The 20120-nt window shown below is 45.7% G+C and overlaps 1 protein-coding gene across 1 annotated transcript; it reads right to left on the bottom strand.

Annotated features, from left to right (window-relative positions):
* Positions 1-622: 622 nt before the first annotated feature.
* LOC103643871 (oxysterol-binding protein-related protein 1C) lies at positions 623-18336 on the bottom strand. The gene is made up of 10 exons (XM_008667051.4): positions 17605-18336; positions 17157-17522; positions 15824-15923; positions 7193-7629; positions 5956-6111; positions 5552-5719; positions 5094-5234; positions 2675-2905; positions 2479-2592; positions 623-1340 (listed from the first exon to the last, which is right to left on the bottom strand). Exons 1-10 carry the CDS (start codon positions 18115-18117, stop codon positions 1170-1172), a joined length of 2397 nt encoding a protein of 798 aa, XP_008665273.1. The 5' UTR covers positions 18118-18336; the 3' UTR covers positions 623-1169.
* Between the last annotated feature and the right edge of the window lie 1784 nt (positions 18337-20120).

Here is a 20120-nt window from a genome sequence, read left to right as displayed (position 1 = left end):
ACATAAATTATGTTTTAGTTTCAAAAGTTTATTTTTTATTTCTCTAGAGACAAATTGTGTTTTACTTCCAATTTTTGTGAGGTGATAGAGGATATTATATTGTGCGCAAAAAAATACATTACGATTTTCGTATGATTGTATTTTGTATGATATTATATCTCTAGAGTTATTTTTTATTAATTTTCTAAGCTATCAAAATAGTGGTAAAAAATCAAGATATAATTTCGTAACATAATTTACGATGTTGTGTATCGCAGCATAAATTTTGATATTAAAACTCAAACCTATACATGGAAACTTATGTGGAGAAAAAAATAACAAATCTTGTTAAGAGGTGGACTAGACCAACCAAAATATCGTTAAGGGGTAAACTAGATCAACCAAAATAGTTGGAAGAAATAAATTAAAGCCAATATTAGTTTAGAAGGTTATCTGAACATTGTCCGAGGGAATAATTTGGACTTTACCTAATAATAAAATGCATCATCAGACTGAAAGGTTGAAACCTACCATAAAATAAGTCTTGCATATACGCTTAGTTATTTTAAAATTTGAAATTATATATATTTGAAATAGAATGAGCACAGCAAACATTGTAGCAACCCCAAAATACATTGGAAAAAGGTTAAATCACACAGAATATATTCATTTGATGACACTGACGTATTGTTTAAATAATTAGATACAAGGAAGAAAGGTACGTACCTTTCACTGTATCTTACAGCAGATCAATACCACGATGCACAAAATAGCCGTTGGTGTTCTAATGCACATATCCGGCATTCAAAAATCGATACGCAAAGGACCAACTACCACTAGCACCAAAATGAACAAATTCACGGCCTCCTCCTGTATGCGTAGCGTAGTTACATATATTTAGTCATGACCACTAATCGCCCACGCTACACCACTTTGAAGACTGAACTTGTGAGCATGAAAACCTCACAAGGAAAAAAAACTATTACTATACCAAAAGCCAAAAAAAAATAAGGTAACATGTGAGACCGAACCATTTTCTTCTTATTATGTACGAGACCAATATTACCGGAGGCACTGCCAATGTTTACTTGTCAACGGGCACTTAATTGCTCTATAATATGAACCACTAAAATTTCCGGAATCAAGTGATACCGATAAGGAGAAGCAAAAGACCTATAACCTACTCGAACCTAGTCAGTTACCATCAGATCGTTAGGGACTTGTCCGAAGATGTCGGGGCAACCTTCCCAGCTGCTCTTTTCTCTGGATTCCCAGTACCCACCGACGTAACGGTATGTGTCAGTAGCTTTATCCTTCGCAAACCACCGAGGCTTCCATCCGCTCTCCTGCATCTTTCGTGCCTGCAATACAATCGATATAGCTCAGTTAGCCTTCACTAATCAAGCCAAACAGCAAGTATAACTCAAGTCATGGAAACTGTGCATGTCTCGATGACTACTTACAAGGCTAGTAAAGTACAAACAAGACATTACACAGCAATTTCTAACGTTCTCACTCATGTATGCAGCATCCTGTAAATTTTACCATCTGTTGACAGACAAGTTCCTACAAAGCGCAATCTTTGTTGTGACAATTCTCAATCCAATTTGCCTTAGAATCGCAAAACCTATCCTGTAGGCTACCCTTTGCAACAGGTGCAAAAATTCCAACACATATAGGACATTCTCACACATCTAGTGCATGTCTAGCTTCAATACACTAATATAAGACATGGCATCCCAAATATATATGAAACTGTATTCCTTCTGTTACCATCATAGTAGTACCATGTTCCATTAGCTGAATCTACCTGTTCACTCTCAAAAGGAACTTGTCCCAGGAAATACAACTTTCTACTTTGAAGGATAGGATACGGCGATACGCCTCTTCCTGTCGAATTTATTTGTCATCCCTCTGGTCGGAGTCCGAGTGTCATCTATATCCCCAACCAGAGGTAGTTCCATGTACTTAAAATTAACTCATATTTAAGTCTTGTCACAGTACCTGAGGTGTGATGGCCATGATCATGTTACTTGACCACAGCATGATACAGGACGACAAAAAGGAACACTAAACAAGTGAACAGTTCAACAGAAAAAACTAGCTTAAAGGGTTCAAATAGAAAATAGTGTTGACAGCATGAATTTGGTTATGTTCCTATTGACTTGTGTTCAGAGTGAGTGTAGTGAACCTGAGAAATAAGACTTAATCTAGTGTGCTCAGTTGCAAGCAGAAACAAAGGTACAGCAACCCAACATACAGTGATATCAATATAGGTGAGTCAGCAACCCAACATAGAGCACATTAAACTTGAACGGCACTGGAACTTGAATGACACTGGTGTAACTGCGTAAACATGTAGTATTATACCTATGCAAACTTCATTAATCCTACAACTTTTTCACATGTAAAATGTAAACTATAACTCAAACAAAAGATCCTAAAATTCCACAGTTCAATAGAAACAGAAGCTGTGAAAGTGGGGAGTCATAGAATGACCTGCCGTTGTCTCTGTTCAAGCCTCAATTTCTCAGCATTTGCCCTTTCATATTCACCGTTCTCCAGACATCTCTGGTCTGGTCGTAATCTTGAGTCTGTAGGTGGCAGTTTCTCCTGCTTACACGTAAAATATGAATCTGAAAACAGTAATATAATCTCAAAATGAAGCCTGATATTAGCACACAGTGATCTTCACCTTCAATCCAGGGGTAAGTTCATTCAATGTAATTGCAAATTGAGTGAGATTGTATCTAGTGGGAAACTTAGGTGGTTTGCTTCTTTTCCACAACAAATGGGCCTCCGATAACTGTTCAGTTCCCTTGCCTTTCCCAAAGCAATCACCCATTACATAGTGCATGCTTTCATCCCATTTTCCAAATAGTGTAGCAACAGTTCGACCATTTCTATCTTGAACAACACCTTGCACCTGCATATGCATCGGTTGAACTGAATAAAGCTCGCTAAAGTAACTAAGCCAGTCTACAGACATATGAATATCATGGTATCAGAAAGTTGAGTACATCAAATAAGATAGTACAGACTACAGAGAATTAATACTAATATTCAGTATTGATCTAAATTTCGCGTGAAATTATTTTTTAACTTGGAATAGAAAGACAATAGTCAGTAGTTAAAACAAGGACAGGGCATTATTTATTTATTTACTTATTCATTCACTCATGACTCATTTTGGAAAACTGCTCCATATTGATTTGAAAGTTTACATAATCAACAATCAGACTGCAATTGTATGTTTTTATTTACCAAGTTGGTATATCATTAACTATTGTTCACTAGCGCAAAACAAAGCTACAGCTCCTATTGTATAATTTTCCATTGCATAAGCCTTTCCAGATCTACAATTCTAACAACAATGGGAATAATATCCAGGCTCAAACACATGCATTGTAAATTATTTCAAGCAAGATTCTACATACTACAATTCCCAGCGCTTTCAAAATTCTGTTCCCATGCAATCTTCTGGACAAAATTGTCTAAGGGTGGATCCAGCACTGGCCGGTATCAGGATATCAGCTGCTGGCGTCGCATGGTTGGCGCCTTGGCGGTCAGTACCGACCGGCATGGCTTCAACGGCGGGCATATCGATAGGCCAGTCGGCGGGGCTACCAACCGGTCAGCGCAGTCAGTACCAAGTGGTGGGACCGGGCCGGTCGGTACCGACCAGCGACCATGGTGCTGCTCTGTTCCCTTCCCCTATGGTGGTCCTTCCACATATGGTGCTCGTGCTCCTTTTCATCCTCCACTAGGCACGAAAGTGCCACCAAGCAGTCACAGCGATGCAGGCTCCAACCAGTCAACGTACTCCGGTGGATCATAGTTCCAACGGCGACGGGACTGGACTAAGACGGAGGATAAAAGACTTGTAGGTACACATATACCTTTATGAGTTCAACACTTTTTTAAGTCGAGAAGAGTTTTCGAGTTCATAAATTTATAGGTGCATGTGTGGCTACTGCACTCCATTAACCCCGTTGAGGGCAACAACAAAAGGGTCGACCTTTTGAGGCCAAATAGCGGTTGCGTACAACTCTACCACCAAACCTCCTTGCCACCGTATCGCCAAACAGCTAAGGATTGATGGTCCACGAGCAACGGCAAGCTCATCCTCCTTAACGACATCTACAACAGATTGTTCACGGCCAGGCCAAGCAGATCAAATGATACTATGCTACTTGAAGCGGCAAAGAAGTGCTTCCGCAACAGGACTAGTGAAACAGACTTCAAGCCAGACCACATGTAGTGTGCTCTTCATCATCGACCCAAGTGGTGCACTCGACACGGTGACGACTCCAATGATGCGAGAAAACGATCTCGTCTCAACATGAATGGCGATTATATCTCCACATCGCCAGATAGTGTCGAACCGACACACCCTATTGGCGGCGATAGGGCACGAGCACAATGCAAAGGTCAGGAGCCAGCAACGAGTCCCCTACCGAGAAGAGCATGGTGGACAAGCTTTACATGCGTAGCAAGAAGATAAAAGCAATCAAAATTGTACGAGCACTTCACTAAGTTGTTGGATCCGTCCACCACCAACATGGATAATGACATAAAAAGGGCCCACAGGTTGATTGCAAAAAAAAAGATCAAATAACTAAAACTAGATCAGAAAGAAAATGCGGAAGAGGTGAAGAATGATGATGAGTAGTAGTTTTATTCTTTTTGTACGAACTATTTTATTTTATTTTGCATTTTATTTACTTTGTTTGAGTTATGATTTTTTCCCAAGCAAAACATTGTGTTTCATTTTAAATAAGAGTCTATAAAAGAAAATTTGATGTGGCGCTGAAGTGGATGTAGGCTGACAGTAAATGTTGTGCACTGGAGCTCTGTGGCACATAAGGGTTGACGACGGTCGATAGTACAGTCGTAGCTAACATGGTGGGTGGTATAATCTAGAAGCATTGGATCTAGCCTAAAAGAATGTCTTGCCATAGTGGGAAATGTATCGCTTGCCTAACGTGCAGAGAGATTAAAATGTTTATATTGGTGAGAAACAAATTGTAAAGGAATGCACTATAGAAAGAATGGAAGAACTAACATGCTGACAAATATAAACTCAAATGTTGAAATCATAAATGGTATATTACCTGGTGAGGGTTGCGATCGATAATTGACTGCTCCTTGAACTTAAGCTTACATGAATACTCACGATTACCTTGAATGCGCATAGTACCATAGTGATCGCAATATAGCTTGCCCAATATGAGATTGTAAATTGAAGTTGTCACCTGAACATATTTCCAATCAATTAAATTGATAGATCAATCATCTATTAGTTACTATCTCTGATCATAGATATATATTGTGTCGGTTTTTTCTAAGCCAAACATTTTAACTTAACCGACAATAACTATAAAAACATATTAGCTTAGCTGAAAAGAGTTATAATATTACAAAAAGTAGTTTTCAGAATGAATATAATAATCCCAACCTTGTGTTAATGTATATAAAAAACTATACTGGTAGTCAAAGTTTAAAAAAAGTTTGACTTAGAACAAACCTAGATGGGCTAATATTTGCGATCAGAGGAAGTATGTAATAGTACCTTGCTCCATTGGAAAACTTCCCCATCATCAAACTCCAGTGTTAATTCACCAACAGGATCAAGTTGGATGGAACGACCCCAGAATTTACTCTTTAGGTTGCTATCAGCCCAAAACCTCCAGCCAGTTCCCTCACAGTGGCAAGCAACAACCATAGGGTGATGACTAACCTGGCAAGTGGTTGAAATTTTTTCATCAACAATAATGCAAATAAACTAGATCTGATATTGCAAAAGTCATGTAGTACGCTCAAGTAGCAATGGTTTGGGTCTTAGTCACATGCTATGAAGATCAAATAGGTACAGCAAACAGCAACGTAGATCAGAATCAATGGGTAATAGTGTGCTTAATTTGAAGAAAACATGACTAGTCCAAATTTGAAGAAAACTGTGCTTAATTAACTGACCTTTTCAGAGAAAAAACGGAGGCCTTTGTCTGGATAGTCTGCTTCATATGTCTCCCCAAGAAGGGGGTTAAAAGGCTTACAGCTCCTGCCATCTGTAGAGGCATATCCAGAAACAGCAAATGCTGCTACGCTAAGAATCCTCATAAGACTATTCCCCTAGGTATAAAACACAAATCAGATACATGAGCTGTTGAATGCAAATAAGCACCTTTTCCACTAGCTAACTATTTCAGTTATCACAGATAACGGGAGCGAGTATTTTTACTGTCGAATGACACCCCAAACAACGGGAGAACATCCAATGGTGGGTGGGTCCGTGGGTGAAAGACTCAACATAAACAAGTATATGAAAAATAGTGTAGGAAGTAGGAACATTCTTATAATATGACCAGACTTAATATATGAAAGAGAGAATGCACTCTTATAAGTCAGATTGAAGATTGCCTATTATGATGTCTTATTATTGTTTTCTTCTCTGAAATGAAGGGGTGCTGAATGAACAATACAACTAACCTGCATCTTTTTATGGCATGTTAAATGACACCCCAAACAACGGGAGAACATCCAATGGTGGGTGGGTCCGTGGGTGAAAGACTCAACATAAACAAGTATATGAAAAATAGTGTAGGAAGTAGGAACATTCTTATAATATGACCAGACTTAATATATGAAAGAGAGAATGCACTCTTATAAGTCAGATTGAAGATTGCCTATTATGATGTCTTATTATTGTTTTCTTCTCTGAAATGAAAGGGTGCTGAATGAACAATACAACTAACCTGCATCTTTTTATGGCATGTTAGACAAAACCGCAAGTTGAAGTCCCCATGTTGGCAAGGAAACTAATACGTTTACATGTTTTATTTTGCAAATTGTTGGCATGATTAGTTTACAAAATGGTTAAAATTTGTAAAAGTTAGTTTACTTAAGTTGTTAAGAGATTAAATGTACTACCATATTGAGGGGTATTGTGACCAAGATGAAACAAAGAGTATCTAGTCTCCACATTTCTCTACCCAGGAAGACAACAATGTTATTTTAATGTAGTTAATATCAGATGTCTGCCACAAGGCAGGATAGAGTATCATCAAGTGTATGCATTAGTTGCAAGTTCGAAATGATATAATGTGCAATGAAAAATCTAATAAACCAAGTGTTTATAGCTACTTGCATTCAACATATTAGAGAGATGTGCGCATGAATGAAAATGCTAGCAGGGAGAGGAAGAAGTAAATACCCTTTTCCCCCATTCAGATGCACGATCAATAAGGTAGGAATACTCCAGATCTTCAAAACATTTTTGTAACGATGAAAGTGGCTCATTGAAGTAAACAGGCAGACAAACTTTTGTAAGATCCTTTCCTATGTTGTCCTTGATCATTGACCACAAACTTACACCCTTTTCTTTCTCAACCGGATCTGGTAGCTTCTTCCGCCTTCTTACATATGGATAACTAATCCCAATAGACTTCATGGAAGGATCAATTCCATCCATTGGATAATCGTCTTCATCATCTGAACCAGCTTCAGATCTTTGGAAATCAGATCCACTACTTTTAAAAGAGCTTGAGGATAGAAAATCTCTTGTATCAAAATAAAGGTTCTCATCATCATCAGTCTCTTCAGCAGGATCTTGTGGTTCATTATAATCATCAGATTCACTAGCACTTCCTTCTGAAAAGGAAAAATGATAGCTCATTCAGCCAAGTAAACCAAATTGGTAAATTGTACATTAGAGCGCAGAATAGATGGATTCCATGTAATGCAATAAAAAACAAACTAAATTCACATTCAAGAAATTCATCCAAAAAAAGGCTAAACTGTTTCCTTTTCTGGTAAGAAGTGATCACAATTGCCAGCAAATTACATGATAAATTAGGGTCAATAACTGTTTTACACTTTTCTTGTGCTCAAATATGGGTTTCTAGTTGGTAAGGAAGTTGTGTGTTGTGGCTGCAGCAAGGAGAGGTTGTAATTTCTTATGGTTGAGAACTGGGATGGCGTATAGAAAGTGTTGTATAACCTTGAAATCAGACCAGGTAACTATGTGGGAAAATAAGTTGAAGTGGTCTTGTGTTATACTGGTACCAATCAAGTCTCTATTTATTTTCTAAGGGAATAAATGTGGTTTACTTTGATACTGCTTCCATCTGAAAAGGCTATTTGGGTAGCATATCAAACCTTAATATATACTCCATCAACAAGGATGAGACTATAGGATCTGTGCGAGTCAAACTAGCTTATCTTTGACCATGTTATGGACTGTGATGGGGATTGGGAAATTGGAGAGGGAGTTGTAGTTGCAGGAATGCCGGCCGGGGGCCTCTGCCCACGGCCAGGTAAGATGGCTTGATTCTAATTCTTGTTTACCCTCAATTGATACAATAGCGCCCCTTTTATAGAGACGACTGACTTATCTCTTTCCTAGCAACCTAACTAACCAAATCTGATCTAATTCTTATCTCTTCCCTAACTAATCTGATCTAATCATTATCTCTTGCCTAACAAACCCTATCCTGATCCGATCTAATCCTTGGCACTGCTCACGCGCTACATTAACCGCGTGAACAATGTCCACACCCTCATTTGGGCCTCCCTGACAGACCAAGTCTATAGTTTATATGTCTCCAACTAGGTTTTACTATAAAAATACAACAACAAAGCCTTGTAGTCCCAAGCAAGTTGTGGCAACTAGAGTTAAAACTGTTAGACTACCCGTCTAGGGTTAGTGCTATTCCCTGTGTAATGACCGTTATACCCCTGTGTAATGGGCCTTGGCCCAGCTACTCTTCCTATTTAATACCACTCCCAACCCCTGATTAGGGTATGGGTTCCTATTCTAACATGGTATCTTCAGTCTAGGTTAGGTCCTGTTCTCCTCCCAGCCGCCAGGGGGCTTCCACTGCCGCCGCCAGGGGTTTCCCCCTCCCTGCTGCCGCCGCCGGCCAGCCCCCACCCTCCTCCTCCCGCCGCCGGCCCCTCCCCCCATCTCAGCCGCCGGCCCCTCCCCTCCCCTCGCTCTCTCTCCCTGGAACTCGGCCGCCCGACGTCCGTCGCGCCCTGCCCAGGAGCCCCGCCAGGACGCCGCTCACCCTCCCCGACCGAGCTTCCGCGCCCCGCCTGCAGCGCCCCGTGCGCCCCTGCTCCGCCGGCCGTTCGGCGCCACCCACGGCGCTGCTGCTCCCATGGCCGCCGGCCGCCTTCCCTTCACCGACGCCGCCGCGGTCGCCCCCGGCTCGGACCCGACCGCCGCTGCTGCGCCTGGAGCAGGCCTGGACGCAGGAGCCGCGAGCAGGGCCGCCGCCACGCCTGGAGCGGGCCTGGCCGCGGGAACCGCCCGCCTGGGCTTCACCGCCGCCCCCCTGAGCGCGGCCTCCACCCTGCACGCCGGCCTCGCCTCTCCCTCGGCCGTCGGACCTCCCCTGCCCAGTCTCACTGCCCCCCGCAGCGAGCACGCTGGTGGCAGTGCCCCGTACATCGACGGCCTCGGGCCCCTCCGTGATGCCACTCCCATGGCCCTGCGCCGTGGCTCTCCGCCGGGGTTTCCCACCATACCGGCACCCGCCGAGCACAACCCCGCACATTCACCACCCTCACACACTTCTTCACCTGGGTATCCACTCAGTTTCGTCGCCCGGTCCGTGCTCTGCAGTGTGACAATGGCCGCGAGTTCGATAACAACGCCTCTCGCTCCTTCTTCCTCACTCATGGCGTCCAGTTGCGTCTCTCGTGCCCCTACACTTCTGCCCAGAACGGCCGAGCCGAACGCATGATCCGCACCACCACTAATATGCTCCGCTGTCTCCTCTTCCAGGCGTCTCTCCCTGCCAGCTACTGGGCAGAGGCCCTGCATACTGCCACCCACCTCCTCAACCGTCTTCCCTCGAAGGCGGTACGACACCCTACCCCCCACTTCGCCCTTTACGGCACAGCCCCTTCCTATGACCACCTTCGCGTGTTCGGCTGTGCTTGCTACCCTAACACTTCCGCTACCGCTCCACATAAGCTTTCTCCTCGCTCCACCCGCTGTCTATTCCTTGGCTACTCCCCTGACCACAAGGGGTACCGGTGTCTGGACCTCACCTCCCACCGCATCATCATCTCTCGTCATGTCGTCTTTGACGAAGATGTGTTTCCCCTTGCTGGCTCCACCCCACCCACCGATCTTGACTCCCTCCTCGAGTCCGATCCGATTCCTCCCCCACCTTCGGCTCCCCGTCTTGCGCCGTTACCTGCTCCTCGCGCGGCCCCGTCGACCCCGCCTGCGCCACGCGCGGCCCCGTCGACCCCGCCTGCGCCACGCGCGGCCCCGTCGACCCCGCCTGCGCCACGCGCGGCCCCGTCGGTCCTGCCTGCACCACGCACGGCCCCGGCGATCCCGCCGGCGCCACGCGCGGCCCCGTCGACCCCGCCTGCGCCACGCGCGGCCCCGTCGACTCCGGCTCGATTCGCCAACCCCGCCCTCGTCTACCATCGCCGCGGCCACGCCACTACCTCGACACCCCCCGCCGCGTGCCCATCGAAGAGCGCGGCCCGCTTCGCCGACCCCGCCGTCGTCTATCACCGCCGTGAGCCGGCCCCTCCTGCCGCTCCCGACGTTCCGGTGGCTCACTCCGAGTCCTCCGTATACCACCCGGTCGCCATCCATCGCGACCCCGGGCACGTCCACCCGATGGTGACTCGACGCGCTGCTGGCGTTCTCCGCCCCGTCGACCGGCTCATCCTGGCAGCCGCTACGACCAGCACTCCACCCGACGCTTCCCCGGTACCCTCCTCCATTCGCACTGCCCTCGCTGACCCACACTGGCGTCGCGCTATGGAGGAGGAGTACGCGGCCCTCTTGGCCAACCACACTTGGGACCTGGTGCCGCGTCCACCAGACACCAACGTGGTAACCGGCAAGTGGCTATTTCGCCACAAGCTAACCTCAGACGGCTCCCTCGACCGCTACAAGGCCCGTTGGGTCCTTCGGGGCTTCACCCAGCGCCCCGGAGTGGACTACGACGAGACCTTCAGCCCTGTCGTCAAGTTCGCCACTGTTCGTGCCGTCCTCTCCCTCGCCCTCTCCCGCGACTGGGCGATCCATCAGCTCGATGTCAAGAATGCCTTCCTTCATGGCACTCTGACGGAGACTGTCTACTGCAGCCAGCCCACCGGCTTCGTCGACGCTGACCGTCCGGACCTGGTTTGCCGGCTGAACCGATCCCTGTACGGCCTCAAGCAGGCGCCACGGGCTTGGTACAGCCGCTTCGCCTCCTACCTGGCCTCTGTCGGCTTCGTCGAGGCCAAGTCGGACACGTCCCTGTTCATCTACCGGCGCGGCGCCGACACCGTCTACCTCCTGCTCTACGTCGACGACATTGTGCTCACGGCATCCACCGCCGACCTCCTTCAGCGCACAATCGTCGCCCTTCAGCGGGAGTTCGCGATGAAGGACCTGGGGCCCCTCCACCACTTCCTCGGCGTCACCGCCGAACGTCGGCCCCAGGGTCTCTTCCTCCACCAGCGCCAGTACGCCATCGACATCCTGGAGCGGGCTGGCATGTCTGACTGCAAGCCCTGCTCCACGCCTGTCGACACTCAGGCGAAGCTCTCTGAGGACGACGGGCCTCCGGTCGCCGACGCGACGTCCTACCGGAGCCTCACCGGCGCGCTCCAGTACCTCACGTTCTCCAGGCCCGACATCGCTTACGCCGTCCAGCAGGTGTGCCTGCATATGCACACTCCGCGGGAGCCCCATCTCACTGCGCTCAAGCGGATTCTACGCTACCTCCGCGGCTCCCTCGACTACGGTCTCCTACTCCGCCCATCCCCGACGTCGGAGCTCGTGGTCTACACCGACGCTGACTGGGCTGGCTGTCCCGACACGCGCCGGTCCACCTCCGGCTACGCCGTCTTCCTGGGCGCCAACCTCGTCTCTTGGGCCGCCAAGAGGCAGCCCGTCGTCTCTCGCTCCAGCGCTGAGGCCGAGTACCGTGCCGTGGCCAATGGCGTGGCCGAGGCCTCCTGGCTGCGCCAGCTCCTCCACGAGCTCCACAGTCCCCTCCAGCGCGCCACCCTCGTCTACTGCGACAACGTCAGCGCGGTCTACCTCTCCACCAACCCCGTGCAGCATCAGCGCACGAAGCATGTGGAGATCGACCTGCACTTCGTCCGCGAGCGTGTCGCTGCCGGTGACGTTCGCGTTCTCAGCGTCCCCACCACGCTTCAGTTCGCCGACATCTTCACCAAGGGGTTACCGTCGAGTGTCTTTTTAGACTTCCGATCCAGTCTCAACATCTGTACAGGATAGAGTTGTGACTGCGGGGGGGTGTTAGACTACCCGTCTAGGGTTAGTGCTATTCCCTGTGTAATGACCGTTATACCCCTGTGTAATGGGCCTTGGCCCAGCTACTCTTCCTATTTAATACCACTCCCAACCCCTGATTAGGGTATGGGTTCCTATTCTAACAAAAACCCAACAAAATCCACAAGTCAAGGTTCCATGCACTCCTATTCAAGGCTAAATCTTCGGTATATTTCATCCTTTCAAGTCTCCTTTTATTGTCCCTTCGCAGGTTAACTTCGTTCTTCCTCTCTTACTGTTGCTATCGCGTCTTAGGATCCCAGAACACATTGGTGCCTCCGTAGGTTTCTGTTGGACATGTCCAAACTATCTCAACTGATGTTGGACAAGCTTTTCTTCAATTGGTGCTACCCCTAGCCTATCATGTATATCACCGTTCTGGATTCGATCCCTTCTTGTATGATCACAAATCCAATGCAATATACGCATTTCCACAACACTTACCTGTTGAATAAATTCTTTTTATAGGCCAACATTCTGAACCAATGCACCATACAACATAGTAAGTTGAATCGTCGTCTTTTTGAAGCATTGATTGAAAATATCTAAAGGTGTCCTTCCTGGCACTACTTTGACCTTCCAAGCTAACATTTCCTTCCTCATGTGTAGTAGTGCTGAAATTGCATCTCATGTATTCGGTTAATGAGCCTAAAACCTTTGAACTCTAGAGTCTCTCGCCACAACTCTAGTTCCTATTTACTCTCGCTCGACTTTCATCAACTAGCATTGTATCATCCGCAAAAAGCATACACCAAGGGATATCCCATTGTATGTCCCTTGTGACCTTATCTACCACTAAGGCAAAAAAGGTAACGACTCAAAGCTGATCCTGGATTTACTTATGTTCTAATTGGGAAGTCATCAATGTCCCCATCAGTTGTTTGGATATCTCTCTTATCAAACTCCACTCTGCAAATAGTACAGTCTACAATGCAAAACAGTGTTTTACACGGTCATATGGGTAAGCTCCTGGAGGCGATCTTATACATGTCTTTAATGAGTCCAACGTACACATAGGTCCTTCTGCTCCCTATACTACTCCATCACTTGTCTTATTACGAAAATGGCTTCCATACTTGACCTTCTAGACATGAAACTAAATTGGTTCAAATAGATCCTCATTATTCTTCTCAGATGATGCTCGATAACTCTCTCCCACAACTTCATAGTACGGCTCATCGACTTAACTTTCCGGTAATTAGTACAACTTTGAGTATCTCTCTTATCAATGTAGATCATACCAAAATACATCTCCACTCATCCAGCCTCTTGTTCGACCGACAAATATGGTTGAACAACTTAGTTAGTCATACTATAACTATGTCCCCGAGACATCTCCATACCTCAATTGGGATACCATTAGGGTCCATCGCTTTACCCCTCTCGTCCTTTTCAATGCCTCTCTAACCTCATATTCTTGGATCCTACACACAAAACGCCTATTGGTGTCATCATAAGGGTCATCCAACTGAAATGTTGTGTCCCCATTCTCCCCATTGAACAATTTATCAAAATACTCTCACCATCTATGTCTGATCTCATCCTCCTTCCCAAAGAGGTGGTCTGTTTCATCCTTAATGTACTTAACTTGGTGGAAGTCCATTGTCTTCCTCTACAGACCCTAGCCATCTTATATATGTCCTTCTCTCCTTCCTTCGTACTCATAAAGATCCTCATACGCCCTATCCTTTGCCAAACTTATAGCCCGCTTTGCAGTCTTCTTTGTTACCTTGTACTTCTATGTTATTCACACTCCTATCGTGGTACAGATGTGTGTAGCATTCTTTCTTTTCCTTAATAGCCCTTTAGACTTCCTCATTCCATCACCAAGTATCTTTAACTTCACCTCCACTCCCTATAGTTGCTCCACACACCTCTGAGGCCACCTTACAAATGCACGTTGTCATCTTGTCCCACACATTGTTTGCATCATCTTCTACCTTCCAAGTGTCCTCTTTGATGGCCCTTTCCTTGAAGACATGCATTCTCCCCATTCAGTTTCCACCACTTCGTTCTCGCAATCTTGGCTTGTTTATCCCTAATGGCACGCACATAAAAATAGAAGACTGCCACCACAAACTTATGTTGAGAGACAACACACTCCCCATGTATCATCTTACAATCCAAACATGTTCGTTTATTCTCTCTTCTTGTGAGGACAAAGTCGATCTGACAGAGTGTTGGACATTACTATAGTTCACTAAATGAGAGTCTCTCTTCCTAAAGAAAGTGCTGGCTATCAACATGTCAAAAGCTACTGCCAGGTCTAAGACTTCCTCTCTCCTGATTCCTACTACAATACCCAAAACCTCCATGAATCGCCTCAAAACCTGCACTTGTTGTACCTATGTGCCCATTGAGAACTTCTATGAAAAGCTTCTCACTAATAGGTATAGCTCTAACCAGAAAAGTCTCTTAATAGTCTCATCCTGGCTTACTTGGTGGTACACACGCTAATTACATTCAAGACCAAAACACCCATGACAAGTTTGACTAAGGGGGTGTTTGGTTTCTAGGGACTAATTTTTAGTCCCTCAATTTTATTCCATTTTAGTCCCTAAATTACCAAACACCCCTTTAGTTTCCGTATTTGGTAATTTAGGGACTAAAAATTAGTCCCTAGAAACCAAACACCCCCTAAGATAACTATATCTCATCGTCTTCTGTCATCCACCACACTGTTCTTGAGGCTCTATCAATCAACTCCATAGGTTTAGTATGAAAATATATTTCATAATTAATTTAACGATACTTATTTTGTATCATAAAAGTTGGTACTTTTTTATATAACTTTGGCCAAACTTTAAATCATTTGAGTTCTTGAAAAGTAAGAAATGCACCTTTTTGTGGACAGAGTAAGTATTCAATTAAAAGTTTATACAGCATTAAGATGAAAAAGGTTTGAAGCTAACTTTAAATAAAAAATGAAAGATATTTGAAACTATTAAAGACAACATGTACACTAGAAAATTCTGCTAAGAGACAGACTTCACAATATTCAATTAGGTAGGTAATCAAAGCACCAAATCAAATATACTATTTTAGCCTAAATTCTGCAGTCCACTAAGATCAATTCTGATTCTGCCGATAATGACAACAGGACTTCATAGTTCATATAACGACCAAAATATTGTAATAGTTTAGAAAAGCTAAGTGTAATCTTTTTACTTTTTTGGCGAAATTTTCTAGTATTTTTATAATAGTTACACATGAAGACCAAAAACTTGGAAACATTGCAGTCAACAAACCCAGCTATGCAAGCTCAATCATCTACAAACCATAGCCAACCAATTTGTCTAATATTCTGCTGGCTTACAGCTACTTTGTCAATATATGCCACTAGAAAATAAATTAAATGGTAATATCCAACACCAGAGTTGCTTTCCATCATGCAACTTTTGTAGTGTCGTATTAACAAGGATGCATCAGAACAATCAACAAAATTTGCCCACAAAGGTGCAGTGCATCTCAATAACAAGTGTAACAGTGAGACATGACAAACCATTCCACCAATTATCATACCACTATACTTCTCATGTCTTGGTTTAGAAGCAGATCCATACTCTTTCGACTGCCTTTGACTCTCATCGACAAGGGTATTCTCCAAATCAACCTTTTCTGTCTACAGCAAGGCAACACAAGAATACATCATCAGATGACGATGTCTTTAACATAAAATTTACAGGTTCAAGTCCCCCAGTAAACATCAATATAGAGATCTTACAAATTAGTCAACATGGAAAGCATGTTTGAGAAGTCAAAACTTCTCAATAAACAAAATGGCATAAGTCCACATGAACATAAAAGAAATACAATTTTAGGAGTGAACAATAAAAAGTTAGTGGGTATATTCTCTTCTTTCTGCCACAACATAGAATTATTAGCATGACTACTTTCTAAAACTCTGTACAGTGTTAGAGTATGTTTGATCTTTTATACTAATATGTCAATGTAAAAAAAGCATTCATTCCTTTCTCTTATGCATTCACTATGTAGTTTAAGTACTATCACATAACTTGTAATAAAATATCATAATATAAAATCAAATCATCAGCAACCAAATGCAATTAAATTAAGCTAAACTGGAAACATGTGTTACTGAATAGACGCTCTCGTTTTTATCGGGCCTGACACGACAGAATAAATATCCTAATTCCAGTTAGCTTGCTCTAGAGGTTAGCATACTCAGCTTATTAGCCATCAGATTCAGAACAACAAAAAGGTAAACTCAATCAGCAAAAAGTCAGTCAAGGAAATGTGAGGAATAGGAAGTATGAGAAGTATATCAAATGATGGGTAGAGTAGCTATAGCAACTAGGGTACCATTCTTGTACTCCGAAAGGACCAAAACACATGAGAAAGCAGTTTGCCGTCAAGAAACAAAAGCTCTTCAATGTAACCCCCGAAGAACTTTGGTAGCACCAGAGAAGCACACAACCAAAACAAAACAAACGTCTAGAACTATAAATTGAAACTTTGCTTTGTTTTTTTTCTTTGTTGGTGACAAGATAGGATAAGCTACCTTCGGTAGCACATTCATTATAAAATGCCCATGTACCTTTGGCGATTGACAAAAACAACAGCATAAGAAAGGTAATAGAACAATTGAAAATTTTATAGCACGGTCCACAGAGTAACAGCTAACATTCAGATCTCGAAATACAATATGGTCAGTGGATGCAATCTACTACAGAATAGCATGGTCGTACTTTTTCCTTCAATGAATTCAATCGTGTACAAGATGTAGAATATCACAAGCATGACACACCATGCAGTAAAAAGCAATCATTCGCACTTCATACATAACCAGATTCTGTTCGATCCGCAGGTACCAAGGTGCAGTTTATGGAAGTACCTCTAGCTGGCGAAGAGTTTCCAAGAGGAGCGCGTGCTTCTGCTTGGAGAGCACAAGCTGCTTGTGCAGAGCCTCGAATTCTGCCCGCACGATCATCTCGCTGTCAGCAATGGCCGCCTCGCTGACCCCTTCCTGCTGCAGCCGCTGCCTTAGGCGCTCGGTCGAGACGGCCACTGCCGCTGCGGTGTCCCCTGGCCCGACCATCTCGCTGGAGGACATCCTCGGGAACATGTCCTTGGTCGCCCGCAGCGCCTCGAGCCACGCAGCTCTGTCCTCCCTGGTCTCCGCTCTCAGGTGCAACGTCTTCGTCCCCGAGAAGATGGAGAATCTCCTGTCGTCCGATCTGCTCTCCCTCACGGTCGACACCTGCACACGCAACCGCTCCTTTAGCAAGCTGGCAACAGACGAAGTGGATCTGGCGATCACGGAGGCGGCAAGAACCGGAGACCTTGAGGTGGATTTCGCCGATGGGGTTTCGAGGATGGTGGTGGCCGTTGGAGTGGGACGACGAGGAGGTGGAGGGGCGGTTGAGGCGGCGGAGGGAATCATCGCCGATGACCTTGGCGCCCCGCTCGGTCTCGCGCGATAGGATGATGCGGTCGGGCCCGTGGATCTTGTAGTAGGAGAGCACGCCGTCGTGGAGAGCGAACCAGCGCGGCCTCCAACCGCGCCCGTAGTTGACCCACTTGTACAGGATTCCCGAGATGCCGCCGCCGACGATCTCGTTCAGCTTCACCCCCTCGGGCGGCGAGGAACCGCCTCCTCCGCCACCGCTGACCCCCGCCGCGCGCGCGCGCCTCTCACCGCCAGAGGCGGGGTTGCTTCGGGGCGGAGGAGGCGGAGGAGGCGGGGGCTGCGGTGGCGGCATCACGGCCGGGGCGCCCGCCACCGCAGAGGACGCGGCCGCGGCGGAGGCCACGGGCGATACAGGCACGAGCGGCGCACAGCAGAATGGGTGCATGGGAGAGTCCGGATCAGCACCGGCCGGGGCGCGCGCGGTCGCCCCTGTCGCCGGCGAAGTAGCGAATTCTTTTGTGTTTTTGATTTTTTTTATTTTTGCTCCGGGAACGGACGCATTTTATTTTGGGGAGGTGGGTGAGACAGGTTTAAATGCCGCCGGGGGCCGGGGAGAAGGTCAGAAACTCAGGAGAACGAAAACGGAGGTAAACAGGAACTTGTATGCTTGCGCCTTGCCTTTGCGTGACGGTTGGGTGTCCCTTGGTCACGAACTCACGTCGTCAAGGTCAATAGTGACAGTGAGGCGTTGTCTCGATTTAGCGAGTAACCTTGTTGCCTTTTGTTCTGAACATTATTTGGCCGTGTTTTGAATTTGTTTCTTGATCACCGTTACGGTTACGTTGAGTTCCCCGTATAAGAACACATGGCACGTATACATACGATGGGAGTGGAGGCCATTTTTTTACTTCAGTATTTAAAAAAATCATGTTTGCATTTTAGTATCTCATGGACTCGGTCCATATAAATATTTAATAATTTAAATGATGCACCATAGACTTGGATAAAACCAGCACAGTGATCAAGAAGATCAACTTATTGGATACCTCTAAAGATCATGCAAGAGTATAAGGCACAAAACCAAATAAGCCCACATAAAGAAACGCAAAGCAACAAGCATAGAGAAGCACCCAATGTGTCCGCCCAATGTGTCTGGTGGTGTACTAAACAAGTAATGTTCTTGTACTGAATAAAAGTACTGAAGAAAGTAGTACACTAGTCACACAGGTGTGCGCTAGATATAACACCAGATAGGTTATCCAGAGAGGTTTGCAGCGTGTAGATAGAGGTTTATAATGCAACGAACATGTGTGGTGACATATGGGACTCAGGGTACTCAGAGAGGTTACAAATACAAACAAACCAAGTTACATGCACCAAACATGTCCAGTATAGCGCTAGTGATCGCACCAAACACCTCGAGCTCAATGACCGGAAATGGCTAGTTCCAATGGTTAGCTAATGTGTATACATCGGATGTGTCAGGTGATTGCACCAGACATGTTCAGTGAGTATGCAGAAATTCTATGTCGTTTCCAATGGATAGCTTGGACACGTGGGGCTATAAATACGACCCAATTGGCAATTTTGAGGTGTGTGGGAGCTCAGAAACAATGCTAGAGAGTTGAGATTCCATTCCTATAGCTCTAGACACCCAGGTGCTTAGAGAATCACTCGGTGATTAGCGTACTGTCGATGTTTCGAACCAACACCAGCGAGTGAATTTGTGTATGCGCGTTCTGGATCCCGATGGTGTGCTCAGTGGGCGCAAGATTTATATTTGTTCAAGCAGAATATCCCTACATCTAGTCTTCGGTGGCTTACGCTATCGCCACCTGATTAGCAGAACATCCCTACTTCCAGTCTTCGGTGGCTTGTGCTATTGCCACCTGTTTGATTATGCTCGTAGTAGGGGTCACAAGCGGGCGAGTGAGGCAAGGATCCCAAGTATCTATGTGATGCTGGTTCCGAGGATCTACATATCGGGTGTTTGTTACTTGGCTAAGTCATCAAGTGTTGTTGCTTTGTGTTGTTCGGGAGCTTCCTCCCTTCCTTGGGTCGATCGCCTCCCTTTTATAGTCTAAGGAGGGGGCAGTTACATATGGCTTCCCCTCGGAAGGATCGTTGTACCAAGACGGAGTAATTCACCCTCTGGTCGCCTGCTTATTTGTCCTCGTACAACCCTCCAGTCGCCTGCTTAAGTTTGTTGGGGAAGCATGTCGTCGAAGGGAGTCTGAGCATCATCATTGCGTTCTTTGTCCACATCTTCCACGCTAACCCTTGGTCTCCACGGTCTGACCCCTAGCCCTCCTTCGTTGCTTTGTGGCCCTCGTAGGGCATCATGGGGACTCAGGCCTAGATTCGTAGGTCATGAGTAGACTCCGGCCTTGGGCATATAAGCTATAAGTGGGAGGAGGACCGTCGACCTATTATGCTCTAACTTGGCGT

The sequence above is a fragment of the Zea mays genome, chromosome 1, assembly GCF_902167145.1.
Source record: "Zea mays cultivar B73 chromosome 1, Zm-B73-REFERENCE-NAM-5.0, whole genome shotgun sequence".
Lineage (NCBI taxonomy): Eukaryota > Viridiplantae > Streptophyta > Magnoliopsida > Poales > Poaceae > Zea > Zea mays.
Note: the sequence above shows the minus strand (reverse complement) of the source record. Positions and strands in the feature narration are given on the sequence as shown.